The 21,686-nt window shown below is 40.0% G+C and overlaps 1 protein-coding gene and 1 long non-coding RNA gene across 4 annotated transcripts in view; one reads left to right on the plus strand and one right to left on the minus strand.

Annotated features, from left to right (window-relative positions):
- Window positions 1–21,686, minus strand: part of SPAG17 (sperm associated antigen 17) — a 227,159-nt gene that overhangs the window by 144,448 nt on the left and 61,025 nt on the right. For 2 of the 3 annotated variants that reach the window (XM_038561898.1, XM_038561899.1), the window contains exon 4: window positions 11,306–11,437. The exons of the other annotated variant lie outside the window; for it this stretch is intronic. In XM_038561898.1, coding sequence (XP_038417826.1) covers window positions 11,306–11,437 — 132 coding nt within the window. The remainder of the gene's footprint in view (window positions 1–11,305; window positions 11,438–21,686) is intronic. 3 annotated transcript variants of the gene reach the window in all.
- The window catches only part of LOC119869690, a 100,089-nt gene continuing 88,453 nt past the window's right edge, over window positions 10,051–21,686 (plus strand). Inside the window, exons 1-2 of the long non-coding RNA XR_005372662.1 lie at window positions 10,051–10,472; window positions 10,785–10,924. This is a non-coding gene — a long non-coding RNA (uncharacterized LOC119869690). The remainder of the gene's footprint in view (window positions 10,473–10,784; window positions 10,925–21,686) is intronic.

Here is a 21,686-nt window from a genome sequence, read left to right on the forward strand (position 1 = left end):
TGGGTTGTTCATTCAAAACAAAACAAAGCAAAAGTTTAAAAAATATATGATGCTGCCACTCTGGAAAACAGCATAGAGATTTCTGAAAAAATTTAAAATAGAGCTGCCCCTCAACCTCACAATTACACTATGAGATATTTATCCATAGGATATAAACAGTGATTCAAAGGGACACCTGCACCCCAATGTTTACAGCAGCAACCATGGCCAAACTATGGGAAGAGTCCAGATGTCCATTGACAGATGAATGGATAAAGATGTGGTATATATACAATGTAATATTACTCAGCCATCAGAAAGAATGAAATCTTGCCATTTGCAATGATGTGGATGGAACTAGAGGGTATTATATTCAGTGAAATAAGTCAGAAAAAAGACAAATACATGGTTTTACTCATACGTGGAATTTAAGAAACAAAACAAATGAACATGGGGAAGGGAAGGAAAAATAAAATAAGATGAAAGTTGTGAGGGAAGTAAACTATAGGAAACACTGAACTCTAGGAAACAAACTGAGGGTTGCTGGAGGGTAGGTGGGTGGTGGGGACTGATAATTGAGTGATGGGCAAGAAGGAGGGTATGTAATGTAATGAGTACTGGCTGTTAAATGCAACTGATGAATCGCTAAATTCTACCTCTGAAACTAATTCTAAAAAGTTAAAAAAAAATTGAAAGAATAGTTTTCTCTAAAATCTCCTTTATAAAAGTTTTCAAAGTTTAGTATATTAACAAGTTTTAAAGGTTAATATATTCTTTGGGGAACCTAGCACCAACAAATTATTTTTATTATAATGCTACTTAAAACTGTATAGACATAATCAATGGTTGCTATTTGATATATTCAAAGATGAGATCAACACAAAATATCAGTGGGCAGAGCAAACTTTTAACATATTGCTCCAGAGCATATTTAGATTGCCATATACCATGTAAAGACCCAATTCTCCCACCAGTTTTTTTCTTTCCAAACAATTGCTGAAAACTTTGTGTGTTATTTCATGATTACACTTTCAATGCATTTGTTGATAAATACAAATAGGTTGTGTTCATTAAAATTATGTAGTAATAGTGGATCATAAGGTGGCCAAGATCCAGGATATGCTTATATTATTTGCTTTTTCCTTACTCCACACTATTGGAACAACAAAACAAAAATTATTGTAAAAACATCTGGGCTTTGTGTATTCCTGAGATCATGAAATCAAACTTGGAAAATTCTGTTCTATTACCTTAGAGACAAAGAGAGTAAAAGATATGTTGCTTTGGCACTCAGCTAATAGAATGTAACACAGAAGGGAAAAGAAGCATTTCTTCTACTCCATGTGAGAGAGTGGCCCAAGATGAGGTGGGGGAGGCAGGGCACAGGCCAGTCTTTGGAGGTGGAGCTGCTAACAAGTTTATATGCTATTTAAAATGCAATGAGAAGACCAAAAGGAGTTTTAAGTGGGGAAGTACTATGATTTTTCAAGATAAGAAACAAGAAGACTAGTAAGGAAGCTCTCTAGTAACAGTTCGCAAAAGAAGTGAAAGAGAAGTGAAAAGAAGAAGTGAAAAGTCACTAATAGTGACTCTTTACAGAGTTAGAGAAGTTGGGGTGAGAAATGGCTTTTATGTAAGGTGAGCAGACTGACTATTCAGAGGACCATGTTAACTTTGAGATGCCCTGAAATGTCAGGAGGCAGTCAAATACACATATTCTCTCCTGAGAAGAGAGATTTAGCTGGAGTTACAAATTCAGAGATGGGACATATAGACAGTGATTGACTGGAAGAGATGAGATGCCCTGGATGAGAGTTCTCAAGATGTCAGTGGGTGAGGTCGAGTCAGGAGATGTGTTCACCATCTGATGGAATGGCCCAGTAGAGAGGGAGATGCTGAAGATACGGGGGAGACTGAAGTCCTTGAGGAGGTAAAATGGAAAAAGATCAAGAGAATGTGTCAATTTCCTTTGCTAGGAGGAAAGGCCATTTCTCAGTTCAATAAGAGGAGCAAGAAGTGAGGGGTGGCTGGGTGTGGGTTCAAGAAAGAGAGAGGTTTTGATGGTGTTAAGGGAATGTTTCAATTTTTTTCAAGGGGAGGATGAGGCACAGTTACTTGCTGAGTATATAGGCAGGTACAAGGTAAGAGAGGTTCTGAACAGAGACGGTAACGTGAGTCATGTCAGAAAGTGGGAGGGCAAGCTTACTGAAGAAATATGGTAGAACTCTTTGCCAGTGTTGAGAGCTTATTGGAAATTTTGAGATTGTTAATTTAAAATGAAACCAGAGCACAAATCAGTGCCCCTGAGTCCAATTAGCTGGGAGGCACTGGCAAGACTCTTGCAGGCACTCAAACAGCCACACTTGGATCATGGTAAATCCATTGAAGTGGAACACTCTCATGTAGCTCTTTGGTGGATGGCTAGCCTTGCCACAGAGAAGTCTTAACTTTGCCATCAAAAACTTCCAAAATCTTCCACAGCTATGATTTTAAATAAATCTCAGGGTGACCTTTAGGACTGAAAAGAAAAGCCATTTCAGGTTATATTGTTCTAAAGTTCACCCAAAAGAATTAACATTTATATATTCATACATGCATTCACTTATTCTATCATTCCAAAAAATACTGCCGAGTACTAAGGAGGTTTAAAACTAATTTCTTTATCCTCTTCCTGATACGACTGTATAAGGGCCCTCTAGCCCTGCTGGCTCTCCTAGGTGGAGAGCCACATAGCTCCTATCTCTCTGGAGCCTCTTTGGCAAAGTTGGGGTTCTTCTATAAGGGGAAGGTAACACTTCTTCTGTAAGGTTTCTTGGGACCCCAGAGAGAGCAAGGCTGAAGACAACCAAAATTTAAAATTAGCCATAAAGTACAGTGACTTAGCTCTGTGGTACAACAGGTGCTTTCCAGGCATCATCATCTTTAATTTGTTCACAAAATGCAAGCTGCAAAATGGGTAGTTTTGTTCACATTGTGTAAATTAGGACACTCCATTTGCCCTCAGGCACTCTGCCAGAGTAGAGACACAAGCGGGTTTGACCTCAAAACTTCCACTCATTTTATTTCTCTGGTCCTGCTAGGCTCAGTCTTTCCGACCATCTTTCCCAGGTCTCTGCCTTCCTTCTATGTCTTTTCCAGCTAAATCATACTATTTGCTGGCTGGTCCTTTGATTCTCCATAGCTTCACCTCCCTCACCCACTCTTCCTGCTAAGCGGCCTCGTCTTCTTCTCTATTTCTTTTTGCTTTTGCATTCCCCTAGCAAAGCTTGGTTGACTGAAGAAAAGCATCTTTTAAACACATTTCCACTGACACTGAAATTATTGCTATTTATCTCCTTCCTTTAATCTTAAAAATGCCTACAAATCCTGCTTCATTTAAATGACTTTTTAAAGATTGTAATAATAATAATTATTATTGAAGAATGTGAAAGAATATAGAGAACTTACAAAAACCACAAGAGAAGATGAGAAAAGGAGATATTTAATGGATTCTTTCAAATTATGTTTATTCACCATTTTAACACCATTGTTGTTGTTCTCTCCACACAATTCAGTGTTATGAAGTTTTCATTTACAAGTGATGTTATCGTCAATTGGTAGAATTTCAAGAAGTATTATTATGTAAAGAATTTCCTAGTTAGAGCGACTAGGTATCTACTTTCCTGGTGTGGAGACATCATATTCTAAAGTTCATTATTCTAACAGAATAATGGAACCGAACAGAAGCTGATCAAAGTGCCTAGGTTATTCTGGACACCAGATCTAGGCAGAGAGGTTCCTGGTGGACTTCTGAACATGTTGCCTTCCTCATATTCTTTTCTCTCCCATGTCTGACTCTAAGCTGTGGTCCACCACTTCTAATATATCCCATCTGTTCCTCATGCCTCCAACCCTCCATACTTGAGCTGGACCAGGACAGTCCTCTCTGTCCCTGTGGTTCTTGACAAGGATGAGTGCTTGGCCGCTAGAATCCTACTTTAGCCAAAAAGTGAAACAGCCTTTTCTATCAAGCCCTAATCGTAGCAAAATCACCTCCTGTCTTCTTCCCTTCCCTCTCTTCTCTTGTATCCTGAATAAGCTCTTCCCCCCATGAGCTCTATGTCTTGAGATTTGGAAATGGGAGGTTGCCGGGAGTGAACCAGATTAGCAGAGCACTCACCAAAGTTGACCCCTTCCTAGATCATAAGCTAAAAGTTGTTCACACCAACTTTTCTTCTGGCTTTTCTTGCTTCTGGGTAGTGCAGCATGTATGTTCCCATTCTATAGTCATCTTAACTTAGAGGGATCTTGCCAATTCAAGACAAAAATTTAGGAGAGATATATACAAAAGACTTCTCTTTCCACCATGTTTGGGGAAGGTATGTTTCCCAGCATATGAAGGCAGAGTCAAGTTCGTTACAGAGTACATTTTCTTTAAAATACGGTGTATACAAAAAGCATCTGGATGCCCCCTACTGTGAGAAGGCTGTGGATAGGCACAGAAATTTCTTACACAGTCAAACTATATAGCAGATGTGGGGCTCTCGTTTTAGTCACAACCAAATGAAGTATTAGCATGTCACATACTTAATTGAGGATCAAGTGACACTTGCCTAGAATCCTCAGTCTTGTTATTCTCACTCTTTCAAAGGGAAAATTACAAAATTCTCCCTCTCTCTAATAGGGCAGCCTAGTTATCGGACACTTCAAAATATTTTAGATTGTATTTTATTTTCTAACTGGCTCTTGATGTCAAAATTCAAATGCCTTCAAAAATCTTGACAGGTGTTTGTTATCACAATAAAAGGGAGGCAAATAGTAAAAGTCAATGGAACTGTTGGCTAACAGCTCTACTTCATCTTATTCTTAAAGATAACAGCACATCCACCTAGTTATGTAGTACTTTGTAATTTCACATATGTTCTTTCATAATATTCCCACAGTCATATTATTAAGGATTTAGATAAGAGAACATGTTCAAGTTACTCCATTATTATGTGGCTTGTGAGAAACTAGGTCTGTCTTCTGAATGCTACTGTAGGTCTCTTTCAGGAGATCACTCTGAGTCACAAGTGATCTATTGGTCCCATGATAAAAGGACAATAGATAGGCTGAAAGAAATGCATGCATCAAAAACGTTTGAGAGACAGCAGATCAAACAATATTAAACAGATTTATTTTGGTGAAACTCCTCCATCTTTAATAAGCTAATGTGCTGTTAAATCTCCAAGAGTCATACATAATACACAGTGGTTTCCAAGTTCATTTGACTGGGGTGGGGGTGGGGCTGCGGTTAATGAAGAACTGGGTTTAAATGCTTCTAGAACCTACTTTGAAAACACAGGTTATGGGAACATTTTGAGGCCCCATTAATCCATTTCTATAAACCAATGCTAAGGAAATGATCCAAAATATAAAGAATTCTATACTAGGTGTTGATCACAACATCGCTTGTTGTAAAAAAATATGGAAATAACTGAATGTTTAACAATAGAGGAATGGTTAAGACAATTATGGTAGTCATAGAATATCCTACAACCAATAATAATGATAGATGTGGATGCTGAGGTAATGAGTAAAATCAGGATATATTTTAATTTACAGGGATTATGTAAGAAGTTCACAGAAAGAAGCAAAGATATCAGAATGTTAACACTAATTGTAATAGCATTGTGGCATTATGAACATGTTGTTTTTCCTTTTCTATATTTTCTATTTATTCTGTCCCTTCTGCTCTCCTCCCTGCTTCCCTGCCGAACAGAAAATACAATGCATGGGGTTGAGTTAGGAGCTTGCTCTTCTAGACAGCTGCTTTTGTGTAGAAAACGTAAGTCTAGGAATATTGTGGGTTCACTTGACCAAATGATGCAATCTTCAGAACCCTGCAGAACATCCAGGGGTGCCATATTGCCATCTCCAGGTGCCATTCCTAATCCACAGAATCACAATGTGGCCTTGACTGTGGTTGGTGATGGTGAGGTGGGTCTGATGTCTATCTGATGTCTGTCTCCTGCAGGATTCTATGTGATTCAGAGGCTTTAGCAGTGCATCAGCCAGTGTTGTTTTACCTCAACATCCAGAAGGTCAGGGAGAGGGGTGAGGATGTTCAGAATAATCTCAGAGAAGTCTAGTTCTAAGAGAGAGATATCCCCAAAGACCTGGTGATTTCTGGGCAGGAGGACAGGACCAGAAATGAAGCCAGAATTCCCCTGGGAACTGGTGGTTGCTTAGCTCTGTGGACTCTTCTTTGGAAAGCTTTGTTCTTTTCCTTGACTTGTCCCCACACTTTACCTCAGGATGTTGTATGCAGTGTAATTAGGGGGACCAGATGGCTGATGGTAGATTACTGAGCTCAACCATGACTCCTACAGAGAAACATCTCTGGGCAAGCACTCTATTGATTGCGAGCCAAGAGTGCCATTCTGCATAATTATTGAGGCACATTCAGAAAGCGTCTGTACAGTGGCTAGGAACATGATCTTTAGTGTCTGACAATTTTGGATCTGATTCCCAGCTACACCTCTGAGTAGCTATATAACCTTGGGAAAGTTACTTAACTTTTTACACCTTTAGTTTCCCCATCTGCAAATCAAGAAAAATACTCTGTACCTCATAAAGTCATTTAAAAGATTAAATGAGGGATCCCTGGGTGGCGCAGTGGTTTAGCGCCTGCCTTTGGCCCAGGGCGCGATCCTGGAGACCCGGGATCGAATCCCACGTCAGGCTCCCGGTGCATGGAGCCTGCTTCTCCCTCTGCCTGTGTCTCTGCCTCTCTCTCTCTCTCTCTGTGACTATCATAAAATAAATAAAAATAAAAAAAAAATAAAGCTCTTTAAAAAAAAATAAAATAAAATAAAAGATTAAATGATCTAACATGTGTAAAGATCTTAGTATAATGTCAGAGAGTCAATACGGTAGCAAAAAATATTATCCTTAGCTGTTGTAACCATAGCTATTTGTATTTAAAAATGCCACTCTATTTTAAATATGTGTGTTTCTTTACATTTGTTTCCTAAAGTCCGTAAAAATTCTCATTAACTAAAAGCATCCCAATTAGGAAAATGCTTCTGTTCTACAGATCAGTTAGCCAGGGAGTCATTTATTATTTACCCTGAATCGCTGAATTTTGTAGCTCTTTAGATCCAATGGTTTTGTTGGTAGTATCCTCATTTTGATAATCCAGCTTCAAAGAATTCCAGCTAGTTAGTGAGGCAAGTTATTCCTTTCCTGAAACCACACGGGTCCCTCTAAACTGAGTTCCTGCTCTTCCTCTGTTTGATTTCTTAAAATAGTTTTTGAAGATTTTAACCACAACTGAATCAAAACTAACCAGCCTGTAATTTCCTGGTATGTCCCTATGGCCTTTCTTTTAAAACAAAACACACACACAAATGGCATTACATTGGCTCGTTTCCAGTATTTTGGGGTTTCAACTGAAGTAAGCTGTAAAACGTCTGTGAAAGTTACCCTAATTTTTCTTCCTCCCTCCTGTGGAGCAGGCTCTGTGCTGTTTGTGGCTTCATCATGATGCCTTATCACATTTAGGTGCTTTTAACTTGGGGTTGTTTGAAGAAAAGTTTACCGATTCAGCATAGTTCTGACTGCAGATTTCCTTCTCTCCAATTCTAATGCTTTGGAAAATAAAGCAACACATACTAAATATATAAGCCAGAAAGAGACAGAACTGTTCTGTTTTTACATAAAAGATAGGCTTAAAATAGCCAAGAAAATATGGACTGGTTATTTGAATTCACAAATTAAAAGCAAGGGAGAATATATCTGGATCTCTTCCTAAAACCTATGCAAATTTTCTGTGTACTCAGGGGCACAGGAAGACTAGATTTAGTTTGGCTGATTATTGAAATGGTTATTTTTTTGTATTATAGCCATTTTTGATCTTTTTTGGATGATTGTTTCCTTTTAGCTGAATTCTCAATGTATTTTAAATATATACACAGTAAAGTGTTTTGGTTTTAAATAAATGTTTATAATCAACACGGAATTTGAAGTGAACCAGAAGTAAAAATGTGAACAATGCTGTAATATTCAGATAATGATTACATCAAAAATGGATCAGAATAGAAACTAATAATTTATTTTAAAATTATAATGAACATTATGAAAATATGTGTGCCAGGTATGTCGTTTCTCTAAATACTTGTTTCAATAAATATTTAAGTTAATAATTAACAACAGGGCAGCCCTGGTGGCTCAGCGGTTTAGCGCCGCCTTCAGCCCAGGGCGTGATCCTGGAGACCCCGGATCGAGTCCCACATCAGGCTCCGGGCATGGACAGAATAAATAGTCCGTATTGACTCTCTGGCATTATACTAAGACATCTCATGAATAAATACATAAAATCTAAAAAAATAATAATAATTAACAACAGATTGACAATGATAGAACTAAAAATGCAGAGTAAATGTTGAGATAATATGTGCAAGGAAAAGTCATTTCTAAAGAAAACACACTCATTCAGATTTTAAGATATAACAAAATCTTAATTTGGGATCAACCTTATCAGAGAGTTATTCAGAATTTCTGAAATTCTAAAGTATATTTATAGCAATATAATATGTTTCCTTCATGATACATATATTTGGAGGTAACCAATAAGGAGTTCCCAAATTGGTCAGAGATTTAAAAGTTTTTCAATTTAATTGCAATTAGAGGCAGGCATTTGCCTTTCAGAAATTCATGTGCTAAAGCCTTCGAAACTATTCCTCTAAAAAAATATCTTCTCCCATATTATTTTTTATAATGTTAATTAGCCAGCAAACGTTCTTCATGGACAAAACAAATGAAATGGTAAGCATAGACTACACTAAAGTGCTACAGATTATTAAAATCAATGGAATCTAAAATGATGAGATTTTTACTGTACTTGGTAATTGGAACTATATTATTCACCACTTACTTTTGTTTTTCACCACTTATTTTTTTTTCACCACTTATTTTTAAGAAGAATTTTGGTTGATTAAAACAGGATTGTATGTTTATATAATGATCTATTTGTTTCACCAGGGGTAAAGGACAGGGACCTAAAAATATTAGTTAATTTTGTCCACATCTTCTGCCCAGTATTTTGGGTAATTACCTGCTATGGATAATTTTTAAGCATTCATTTTTAAAAAATACAACTCTGAAAATTCAACATAAGAGGTACAAAACACAATTCGGGATGCAAGGTTGTAAGCAACATAATTAGCATTTTGAAAGGAAACATCTCCATACATGTCAGGTTGCTGTTAAAAAGCTGAAGAGATAGTCACTCCCCTTGTAGGAATCTCAGGATCCCATTCTGGGTTCAGGAAAGAGGAAGAAACTGGGTCAAGTCCTCTTTTCTTTTTTTCACATTTTCTAATCCACAGCACGGGTCAGTTTTTCATACTTTGTACTTGTTTTACTTTCTGCCAAACTCACCGGCTGACAAGCATTAACCTCAATTGTTCTAACTGACTGGTTGGGTGGTGTTGTTGAAATGAACAGAGATTATATCATCCCTCCAGCAACTCTCTTCATCCTGCCTTTACCAAGAGTGTTTTCTGGAGAGTACTCCCTTCCAATCAGTTTTCATCAATTTATTTAGCACTTACTCGTATGGCTGCAACTGAGAGATTTGGGGCTGGTGTTTTGGGAACCCAATCTAAGGAAGACATTGAATCAGACTATATAATTGTTGGCTCCTGATTGCTCAGAGCTCTCTTAGGCATCTATTACATGTATATATATGTGGGTACACACACACTTACACACACCCCTAAAATTCAAGCCCCAATTCCTTTGGACTTTTAAATTTTCAAAAAATAAACTAGGATTATTTCCATATCTTCAGAATCTCATACCTGTATTATTATAGTTCACATTTCAAAGAAATGCCGAGCAAAATCACTGCAGAAATATTTTTATATTGTTGCTAGCTTTAAAAATTTCTCCTGAGCTGCCAGCATATTCCATGTACTGGAACTTAACATTTGTGAACTGAAATCTAAAACTTACTCCAATTATAAACAATCGCTGACTTAAAATAGGTGGCAAACAAGTAAACTGATACTCTGTGGCATGTATATTTGTAGGTGGAGTGGAAAAGCACAGAGCAAACAGAAGGAGAAGAGATTTTCACAGGACTCACAGTCTACTTTTTGTAATTCAGATTCCCATGTGACATCGGAATTTTAAAAGGCAAGAAAAGATATTTCTATACTAGTTTCACATTTTCCAATTTTTCTTCTGCCAAGTCTTAATGTCCCCGAGTATTTCTTAAGGTACAAATCTCCTGCATATGATGAAAAGAGCTTCGATAGTTGGAAAACTAGACCATCATTTGTGTTCGTATGAGTAGAATTTTCCCGGGAACAATACATGCCACCCTAATAAGATGCTACGTGGGGAATCTCTTTGAAAAACATAAAGTCCTCTACTGCAAATATAAGGTGGCATTATTATTTTGTCCTACAATTATCCTGTCAAGAGTCCAACTCAAAAGGAAACCTAGATTTGAGGGTTGTGCGAAGGTGAGGAAGATATTACTGGAACATTTTCCCTTTTCTCTTCTTCAACGAACTGATTTTTGCCTCTTTTACTTTGGGGCATAAGGAAACAGCTTACACGTAAATTCACTTCATACATACATGTGTACACACACACATACACAGACACACACATGTTACATATGTACGTACAGAAGCATTTGGCTTTCCAAAAACGTTTCAGCATGATTGGGAAAATAAGAAAAACCTCTCTTATTTCGAGTGATGATAATAACAAATGGATTTGAACCTGGCATCATTCTGCTAAAGGTATTTTACACTGTTTTTTTTTTCCAGATGAAAATATGAATCTTTGGAAGACACACAGATTGATTTCTATCGGCAAATGAAAAGTCTACATGTGAAGAAATAATCAGGCGTACGATATGGGAGTAGAGGTGATGGATTGCTGCTGAAATATTCAGATTATTATGAAGGTACAGATGTAGCCTGCTAGTTTAATAGCAACTCCTACTGAATATCAGATAAAATATTTTAAATAGTTAGAGCCTGACTTTGCAGGTTTTTTCACATTACATTTACTTCGCCTGACTGTGTCTCTCCTTGATTCCATTCTTTGCTACTAGCATATAAATAGACTACTATGAAAAAAAACCTCAGGCACATGCTCTGACTGTTGTTCTATTTCTGCACGTGGGAATTTATTTTTAATAGGTCCGGCCTTTGAGAAAGCAGAATTCCTCCAAAGGATCTATGGTGGGCCTTTTGCTGAGCGTGCCAGGTAACACTTAGTGGAAGGTTTATGATGGGAGGAAGTGCTCCGCGTTCTCTTTAGAAGACCCACCACCATACAGTACCTTCTTTTCATTTTCCCGTCGCTGCTGGTCCTTGATTTTAATCTGGAGAAGCTGAAATTTCAAGAGTTTCCCTATCAGTGGTAGGGTTAATTTCTCTCCGCTGTCCATAATTGCCTTTGCTGCCATTATCACCTACGAAGAAACACAGTTAATAGGGAAAGTGGCGTTTTATGACTGTTGGATCAGTCTGGCGGTGATGAAAAGATGAAATGGTATTTTGGTTTTGTGATATTTGTCTTGTTGCGAAGGTGCCTCACTGCTGGCCCCAAAGAGAGGAAAATGCCACACTGCCATAGAGAGGAGCATTTATCTTCTACTTTGTAGAAATTGGGTTGTTTGAGAAGGAACTTGTTTTCCCAGCGAGGCAGCGAGTGCTTGCTGCAGTGGTGCTGGACTCAGGCTGCCAGCAAAGGGGCAGAGCAAAGATACGCCAGGCTCCCTTTGGCGTGACTGATGGGTCAGTTTCGTGCTACAGAAAGTCTATTGTGTGGCGTAGGCAATAGTCTAAACTGTCAAACTTTGACTTATTACCACATTATAAATTAAATAGGGTTTTATAATAATGGAAATACCTAGGTGAGCGATCTTTTATTTCTTGGTGACCAAATTCAAATGCAAGATAAAAACTGCTTGACACAGAGGCGCCATAGGAACGTTTCCCTCCCACCACCCCCTCGCAATTTAATGTTGATCCTGTTGGTATGCAGCCTAATTGGGGTGAAATGAGGTTATTGAGTTTTCTTTGGGTGACGACAGCCGCTAGGAACATACAGCTGTATTGTCCAGATGTGTGGCACTGACAGCCTGTTTTATGACTGCGCTTTTTACAGCTTGTTTCCCCTAAATTTCACACAACTCTCTAACATCTGGGCCCTTTTCCTTGGAGCCCTATAACCACTTTATTTACTGCAAAAAAATAAAATCATGTAAAATATGCCATAAAAGGTTGTTACGTGTTTCTCTTTACTTGTGTTGTCTCCCTAATAAAGTTCACCTCTGCCGGAAGCACTGTCACAAAAGTAATCTGGTCAAAGTATTTTTCGACTTTTGTTTTTAGGCAAGGCATTACGATTTATTTATAACCCCGAGATGAATTAGGTGTTGCTAAAATGTTCTGACATGTTGCTTTTCTCCCCCCTTGGAGCAATTACTCCTCCCGGCGCATATGGTGTCAATTTGAGACTCTGCCTCAGACAATGACTGCGCGCCCCGCATCTCCTCGAGCTGCGTCTTGTCTGAGGTTCACACCGGCCCTTGGTCAGGGCTTTCCCGACCGATCCGGTTCCTGATGACTTTCCCCTTTGCCAAAGGAAATAGCGGAAAGAAGGGGAGATGGCTATTTTGCTTCTCACTGCGGAAGGCCCTGTGGATTATTCTCTGCCAAAATGAAACGGGACCTCTCAGAGACCCTATTGCATCGCAGAAGGGGAAGGGCCGGGGAAAGGGCTCCTTCAGAGCTGCTGTTTCTGAGACCAGAGGAACAAACCAAGTGTCAGAAAGCGGTGTGTGTGTCTAAGCAAACACCCCTCACGGAACAGAGTGCTCTGCCTTTTATGGCAGCTCTGCTCCTGCTACCATGATTTAGGGAAAGGGGCCTGATGGCTGTGATTTCTGGGAGCAGGAAAGCCTAAGGGTACACCTGCAGAGCCTCACCATTTAATGATGACCAGATTCGGGAGAGAAGTGGACAGCCGGTCACACCGTTTACTGTAAAATGAAAACTATCCAATTGGGCCCAACCCCAAGGGTAGACGTGTTTGGTTGGAAATGACATTTTTCAATAGCAGTTAAACAGTGTGCTGACAATCAGGCTGTTTTGTGACATCTGGTTCAAAATATACAAGTTTGGGTTTTAAAAAAGTCACAGCAGTCTAGTATGGGGCGTTTCCCAGTAATACAAATATAATGACAGCGTTGAAGGGAAGTCAACACTGGACTAGGTTACCCAAGAGTGGTATGGAGTCTCTTTCTCTGATGACCTGTGAACACAGGATGTTTACCTATGTCTGGGATGGTTTGGGTGAAGCCTGCCTGGCGTCATGGTGATGGATGGGATGTCTCTGGAACTGCTTTCTAATCCCATGTCTCTGTGAGTCTATGAATGTTACCTCACTGTGTTAAAATGTATTCAAAGTACACAACAAAATGTCCTGAGAGAAAGGTATTTTGCAGGCCATAAAAGTTATTTCTGGTCTATCTGAAACTGTACAGAGGGGGTTTTAAAACAGAAATCTGGCCTGGCATCAACATAACAGTGGTATCTTACAAATGGGGAGGTTAGTGATGAGAAGTGTCACTCGAATTGCTGGGTACCCGTGTTCTTCTGATGCACGGACACACAGTGAGTAAGAGAAGTGGCAGGGCAAGGCGGCATTGAGCAGGGCCTGATGGATGCCGTCTCCTCCCTGAACAGCCCTGGGGTAGCCCATGCAGAGGCAGGCTCTGTGCCAACAAGGCACAGCAGTGCATGTGACACCATGGGCAGGGGCAGAAACCAGGCATGCCTGCCCTTCTCCAGGGCTGCTCAGGGATACTTGACTCCTGCACGTGCCATTTTCCCTGTGTGCTTCCCGCAAAAGGGAACGACTACGACGGTGTGAATCCTTGGGACAATTAACAAAAGTGAAAGTCTCTGCTGAACTCAAAATCTGAGACTGAAAATGTTTATGGTGTGTGGGTCACCCCCAGGAGACGCAGAGAAAGAAAGATGTTTACAAATTAATTTCTACCGAAAAGTCTTTCTTTTCACACTCCATAATTCACAATTCTACCCCCTTGAGAGTCAGTGGTTTGGTCTTAGATGAAAAACAAGTCCTTAGAGGGCCTTTGTTCCAGGATGAGTCTTTGAGGGAAGAAGAAAAAGCTGCATTTTTTAAAGGGAGATGCAACTCTTCACAGAACATTCCAGAGAGACTGTCCTTCCTCACTGCACCTGAAGTAATTAACATAATAATCAAACCTTCAACCTTCCATCATTGTAAAGCCTACTCATCCGGTATCTAGCTGATGTGCCTGTCTGAGGAGACAGGCTGGCAAGGGTGGTAGGCATTGGGACGATAAGGGATACAAGAGAAAATGGGAACAATGAACTGGTCGGGGTTGGGGAATAATCAGACAAAAACTGGAGCTTCTGGAATGAGGCAGAAAAACAGTCCTAAGTGTGTTAAAACCTGAGTACTCATGAAGCCAAAATACCAAATCAGTGAACCTGGCATGAGCCAGAAACTTAAAAACAAGTATGGGCAAATGAGACTCATTAAAATGGAGTAAAACTGTTGACAGGTGAGGCCTGTATGTGTCTCCTGGACCTATTCAGGCCAGGCCTTGGGGCCTGCCAGGGCTGGGGGGGGAAGTCCAGGCCAACCTAACAGAGGTGTTTGGTTCTGGAAAAGACTGGTGTAAGAGGAAACTTAGCTTGGGAGTGTGGCTGAGGAAATAAGACACAACTGCATTTTCCCAACTGTGAAGATCTTATTTTGAGGGTAGGTGCCCTTTATCTGTTAGAAAATTCGTGATTCTGAACATATTAAGAAATAAAAACATTTCCATCTTTATCACTGACTGGGCTCAAAGATTTATGTCATATTTACTAATGAGCTGATCCAACAAAAATATATCAAATGAGCCAAATTCTTTCCTTGCCTGGGGATCAGGCCCACCCACAGACACTAGTGCCCTCCCTTCCCCTCTTCCCACCCTCCTCTCTCTGCTTCCTCCCATGTTAGCAGTAAGCACAGCATCTGCCTGGACGACAGGACTGCTGCACAGATTCCCAAGGAGTCCAAATGTATGCATGTGTCCAAGTGTGTAGACAGGTACACATGCAAACATACATGCATATGCGACAGATGATGGGTAGATAGATAGATGACAGACACGACTCCATGAGGTCTGTTGCCTGGTTCCCTGTTGAGTTTACAAGGAGGCATATGGAGCAGCTTGAATCATTGCCTAACTTGGTCATCATGCTCTATGCAGGTGAGTTCTGAGGAAGGGTAAAGGTTTTGGATGTGCATTTCTCCTGCCTGCAGCAGGCCACAGAAGAAGGTAGTGGAGGGGAGGGAAAAGTGTGGTTGTGAGGGGTAGAGGAGGGTGGGGTGATGGGAGAGGAATAGGCAGAGGGAAGACATCCCTCCAGAAAGTCCAAGTGGCCACCAGTTCTCCTAAAAAAAAAAAAACAAAAAAAAACCCTTTATGTTTCAGGGCCCTCCTTGGGGGTCCATGATGTTTGTTACAGCAGCAGAAATAATGCTCAGGGTATGACTCCATATTACACCTATTATCCTTGAGTCAATGACTTAGGATTGGTTTGGATATGTGAAGACCCTGGTGAACAGGAGGCAAAACCCATTACCCTGACTCAGTCCAACTAGCACAGGACTGAGCAAACAGGTTTTTGACACAGAGGAGATCTAAGTCTTGTAGGTATGTATGTATTCTTTCATTCCTTTGGTGTCACATTGTTTCTAGTAGCTCATTTCCTTTATATATAACTGATTATGTGCAATTGCTCATCATCACTGTAAAAAGTCCAAACAGTACCAGAAGGATATACGATGAAAAGAAAATGCTTCCTCAACCTGCTCCACCATTCTCTCTCTTTCCAGAAGGAAATCCTTGTGTATCCTTTGTAATTTCCTATACATAAATAAACATACATATATATATCGTATATGTTTTAATAGAATTAGGATCACGCTTTTGCATGGTCGAATGGCTAGCATTTTTACATACAAAGTTCTGGGACAGCTTTCTGTGCTGACATGTATTGCTTACCTATGTATTCTTAAATTATATTCATAGTCTCCTATTTTATGGACATTTGGGCATTTATTTTACCAGTTTCCTAATGACGGACATTTTGGCAATTTCAGATTTTTTCTTCTATTAAAGTGCATGTGTATTTTAAATATTTATGGCTCCTTCCAAAATGACATTTGAAAAGTTCATAGCATTCTTATTCCCTTCACCACTCTGTGAAGGGATGTGTTTCCTCAACCCCTCATTAATACTGAGTATTCTGTAGCCTTTCTATCTTTGTTGAGACCAATGCTGATAGATCTTTCTATGATGATGGAAATATTCTGTGCGTTGTATAGTATAGTAGCCACCAGTCATGTGTGGTTATTGAACATTTGAATATTGCTAGTCTGACTGGGGAACTGAATTTTTATTTTATTTTTTAGGTGATTAAAATTAAAATTTAAATAGCCACATGTAGCTAGTGGCTACTGTTTTTGGTCAGAACAGGTCTGTGTGATAGCAAAAGGTGGGGGGAAATAGTATCTCATTTAAAATTATGTTTCTTTAATCATCTCATCATTCTGTCCCTTTATTTTACCCCACAACTGAAAGGAAAGATAGCCTATCTGGCACCATCTTTGCAAATTTTATTCATGTAGGCAAATGCTTCAACACATTTAGTAAATAATAGTGGTGTGCTCAGATTTACATGCTGCTCAGGGTAGAAAGGTAATGGAAATCTATGACTCCCAGGTATTTGACTCTAAGGTATTTGTTTCTGGCCACTCTGGAAGCTGGCCCTGGTAAGGTGAGGTGATTAGGGCTGCCATGGGGCAAAAATGGGAAAGATCTAGTTTGCTTCTGCCTTCTTTGTATTACCCTTTTCTACTGTATTCCTCCTCCTTCTAAGTACCTGATGCCCTTCTGCTTTCCAAATCCCTCTTGCTGCTAAAATAGAAAAGCTTTCACTTGGCAACGCACTTTCAATGAAGTTCATTCATACCAGGGAATGTGTTGTATTTTATGATTTTATCCCTTAGTTACAGGATGAAAGGGACTAGAAAGTGTGAAATAATTGCAAACAATAAGTAATAGGTGTGGCTGTTTAGAATTTAGGGTGGGAAGTGGCTGTTCCCGCTGACTGGAAAGCTTGCAGTGCCTCAGGCTGGCTGCAAGGTAAATGTGGTTTCTGTATTCCTGGTGCTCTGCTGGGGGGCCCGGAGTGGCAGCAGCACTGAGGCCTTGACAGGTTTCCCAGGCACCCGCCCTCGGGTTTCACTGCTTGGAGCTGCTGTTAGATTCCAGGACTGGGTTTCACAGAGGAAAGAATCTGAAGGGAAATTGGAAATCTCCCTCCCATCAGGGTTGGAGGAGCATCAGAGAGGGTGACTGAATGCGTGGTTGGGGCAGAAAAAGAGTAAGGTGGCAGCTAGTTACCAGGAAGTAGAATTAAAGACAAATGAAACTGCTCCAGGAATGAGACCCTGGGACTAGTCTGTGTGTGTGTGTGTGTGTGTGTGTGTGTGAGCACACATGTGTCTGTGCACACACGTGTCTGTGTGCATGTGTGCACAAGATTATGTGTGTTTATGTGCACAGCTGCTGTAGGGATGATAAGGATTATTAAGATACTGTGTATCTAAAAACAGTGTCAAAACTGAGATAGTGGAGATTAAAAGAATCAGTAAGAAAGGAAAATACTAACACTTTGATTGGCACTTTAAAAAGAAATACTGTGGACTATTTTCCATTTCTATCTAATTATCCTACGTTACACAAGGTATTGTGTTTATCATTAAACACTTCAGATTAAATAAGTATAATTTATTCATCAAAGTTGACCATGTTACTGTAGGTGCCATCTTCAAAATCTACTGCTTAGGGGAGCATCATTATTTGCTTCTGCATCCTGCTTTAATCTTTTTTGTTATATCTGCTTATCACATTAAAACGTCAGAGGAAATATTGCCCTAGAGTGTGAGCGAGCATGTGTGTGCCTGTTTGCAGTGTGTGTGTGTGTGTGTGTGTGTGTTTTACAAAACTTCCAGTGTTTACTTGGGCCTGATTCTGCATCTCTGATGGAAAGGATTGAGCAGAGGATTTGCAGGTGACTAAAAAGGCCCACTTATTTGGAGGTGCCCTCACATGAAACAATCCTATTGGGAATTTTAGCTCCTGTGCTAAAAGGGCTGAGGAACCAGCTGCTGAAGTTATCATAACTTATGTGCAGCATAATGAGAAAGCCCAGGCTGTGTGTGCATTCCGGGCTTCTCAGATACCACTGGGTGGCCCTGGGCAAGTCACTGAATCCCCTTTAACCTCAGCTTTTTAATCTACAGCAGGGTTTCTCAATAGTGGCACGACTGACACTTGGAGCCAAATAAGTCTTTATCGTGGGAGGTTTTCTGGTGCCTTGCAGGATGTTTTCGGGCAACCCTGCCTTCTACCCAGCCATGACAACCAGTGGTCTCTCCGGACATCGCTAAGTTCAACAAAACTGTCCTTGGTTGAGAACCACTGATTTATAGAAATAGAATCCAACTGGAATTGAATGAAATAACGCATAAAACAGCAAAGCATGGTAAATAACACACACACGGAAAACCCTCAGCTCTTAAAAATAAATCAGCTCTTAAACAAAATAAATAAATAAATAAATAAATAAAATCAGCTCTTACTGTGATTATGCTCATCTCCAGGGAAAAAAAAGGAATTTTTGAAGGCTTTATGCCCAGGTTGGGAAAAAGAATAAGAATGGGGTGAAGCACATTTAGGGGGCAGACAGTGACTGAAATTTATTATCAGCTGGTGATAACCTGGCTTCTCTTTTCATTTAATCCTTTCTCTGCTTCGATGAAAACAAATCAATATCCATTTAGGGAAAGTAGAGATAAAGAGAGGTGTGACAACATGATTTGTTATGGCCCAGCATGTAGTGGCAGACGGGAGAGAAGGAGGAAGGTTGCTGTTCTTAATTTCTCCTAAAATGTGGGCTAGAGGAATCATATGAAGAGCGTTCTGCAGTCCCACTGCCCCCTGTTTCTTGCTCCCTCCATTCCCCTCCCTCCTCCATTCCTTCTGCTGTTGCTGAGTGCCCAGCTATATTGCAGTCCCTGCATTACTTGATCCTCTACATGTCTGGTCTACCCAATTCACATTCTTTAAGTAATGAATAATTTCCAATGAGACATAATTGGAAAAACACCTGGAAGGGTAAGGGTTGCAAGGAGAGGAGGTGGTGGAGAGAGACAGAAAGAGAGGAAAGGGAAAGAATGGGAATGCCTGAAACATATTTTCTCACTTGGAGCAGAGGAAAAGAAAAATAATCGAGCAATATTAAGCTGTCCATACATAGGTTTAAAGGTGACGGAATAGGTAGGCTCTGTGTGGATCACACTGCCTGTCTAATGCAAATGGAACGTTATGAAGGTGCTCAGACCACAGCTTGGTGAGAAGTTCATAATGATGATAAATATCCATAGCAGGTGACTCCCAGATCATTTTCAGCTGTCCATAATTAAACTGGTATCCATCTCTCGACAATGTCAGGGTTGTAAAATAATTCCAGTCATTGGACCCCTTACATCTGTGCTGAAATGAAATAATATTTGGCAGTAACAAGAAGTCACTGAAACTAAATAAACAACTCCTTTCAAGACTACATAAAAGTCGGTAACATAATAACATTTGACAGGGATTAAGACTTCTTTGGGGCTGTAAGGAAGTTTCAGGAGCAGCAATAACAAATACACAGAAGGTGGAACAGATCTATGCTTTCACAGGCATGTAGCATTTGAAATGTGATGGATGTCCCAAAGGAGATGTGCATTTCAAACATCTAATAACACACATGTCAAAAAGCACAGGACTCTATTTTAGAAACGTTTGTTGGGATTAATCTTCCAAAGAAGTATAATGCAAAGCTTCCCTCTTTTTATTAAGGAACGTTTTGGTTTTTGCATTTTTACAAAACACCTAAAGGCACATGAAGCTGCATGTGATAAAATATGGGAGAATGATATAGAAAGTTCAGATATGCCTTAGCTTTAGGTGTGTATTAGTAACACATGGTCCATAATGGTGGCAATCTTTTTTTTTTTTTTTTTTTTTTTTTTTGTCCATCAGGATCTTTTCCTAGTCCCTAAATGCTCCCACCCCTCTGAAGTCATCCTTGGTTCCTACAGCTTGAAATGAAAGCTACAACTGAAAAATCCTACAATGTTTTTTTGTCTTTCCTCGGTGGGTTAGCTGTCTTGTACAGGAATTATTGGCATCCAGGACTTGTCTCCTCTAGGTGCTCATAGGTCAGATCCTTATCCTTACCTAACTCATCTCTCTAAATCCCCTCATAGAATATGTAGGGATGTAGACATATAGTGTGTTTGCTCATTCAATCAGTGTGAGGATGCTCACATCTGAGTTATCATTTTTAAAAAATTTTAGCCTCAATTACAAAGCTGTAGGAGGGATCCCTGGGTGGCGCAGCGGTTTGGCGCCTGCCTTTGGCCCAGGGCGCAATCCTGGAGACCCAGGATCGAATCCCACGTCGGGCTCCTGGTGCATGGAGCCTGCTTCTCCCTCTGCCTGTGTCTCTGCCTCTCTCTCTCTCTGTGTGTGACTATCATAAATAAATAAAAATTAAAAAAATGTTTAAAAAAAACAAAGCTGTAGGAATAGATTGTAAGTAGGTTCTCAGTCTGAGTAATGCACAGATGGTTACATAGCACACACTGCATACAGGGCAAGCGTTGTTCCAATAGCTGCACTATTTTTTATTTTAATCTAAGGACTGCACATCAGGTATTCTAACTCATTTAATCCTCACCTTTCCTTCTGGGTGGGCACTCTTATCACTCCATTTTATTGTAAAGAAAGTGAGGCACAGTAATCACACATCAAGTAAGTCGTAGAGATGGAATTTGAAGCAGATGATATTGTTTCACTCCTACTCCCCATCACCATATTCTTCGGCCTTACTATTGGGCTTTTCACCCCTTAGCTGGAGCTCCTGGGCTCCCATCTAGTCCCTCAGCTCTTCTCAGTCCTCATCTTGGCTGGAGGGATGAGGATTTCTTTTCTTTCTTTCTTTCTTTCTTTCTTTCTTTTTTTCTTTCTTTCTTTCTTTCTTTCTTTCTTTCTTTCTTTTTTAAGGATTTTATTTATTTTAGAGGGAGAGAGAGAGAGGGGAAGAGAAAGAGAGAGCTGGGAAAAGGGCAGAGGGAAAAGGAGAGAGAATCTCAAGCAGACTACACACCAAGCATGGAGCCTGACATGGGGCTCCATCTCATGACCCTGAGCCAAAACCAAGAGTTGGATGCTAACTGACTGAGCCACACAGGCATCCCTGACGGGCTTCTTAGACCAAGACTTTATGTTTAAATGCTCTTGACACTGGTTTAGCTCTAACTGGTTCCTCCACTGTAAATGGCTGAGCTGCCTTTTTTTTTTTTTCCTGACACCTTGTGGGGATTCAGAATTCTTAGTCCTAATGGCTTTGAAGGGGAGCAGATTACATCACCCCAAAATATACCACTTTGGCATAAGGATTATTTTGAGCTAAGAGCACTTAAAAAACAGCAGGTGCAAGAACGGCCTTCTGATCTCCCCTTTCCTTAATGAAAACAGAAGATAAAAGCTT

The sequence above is a fragment of the Canis lupus genome, chromosome 17 (genome assembly GCF_011100685.1).
Source record: "Canis lupus familiaris isolate Mischka breed German Shepherd chromosome 17, alternate assembly UU_Cfam_GSD_1.0, whole genome shotgun sequence".
Taxonomy (NCBI): Eukaryota; Metazoa; Chordata; class Mammalia; order Carnivora; family Canidae; genus Canis; species Canis lupus.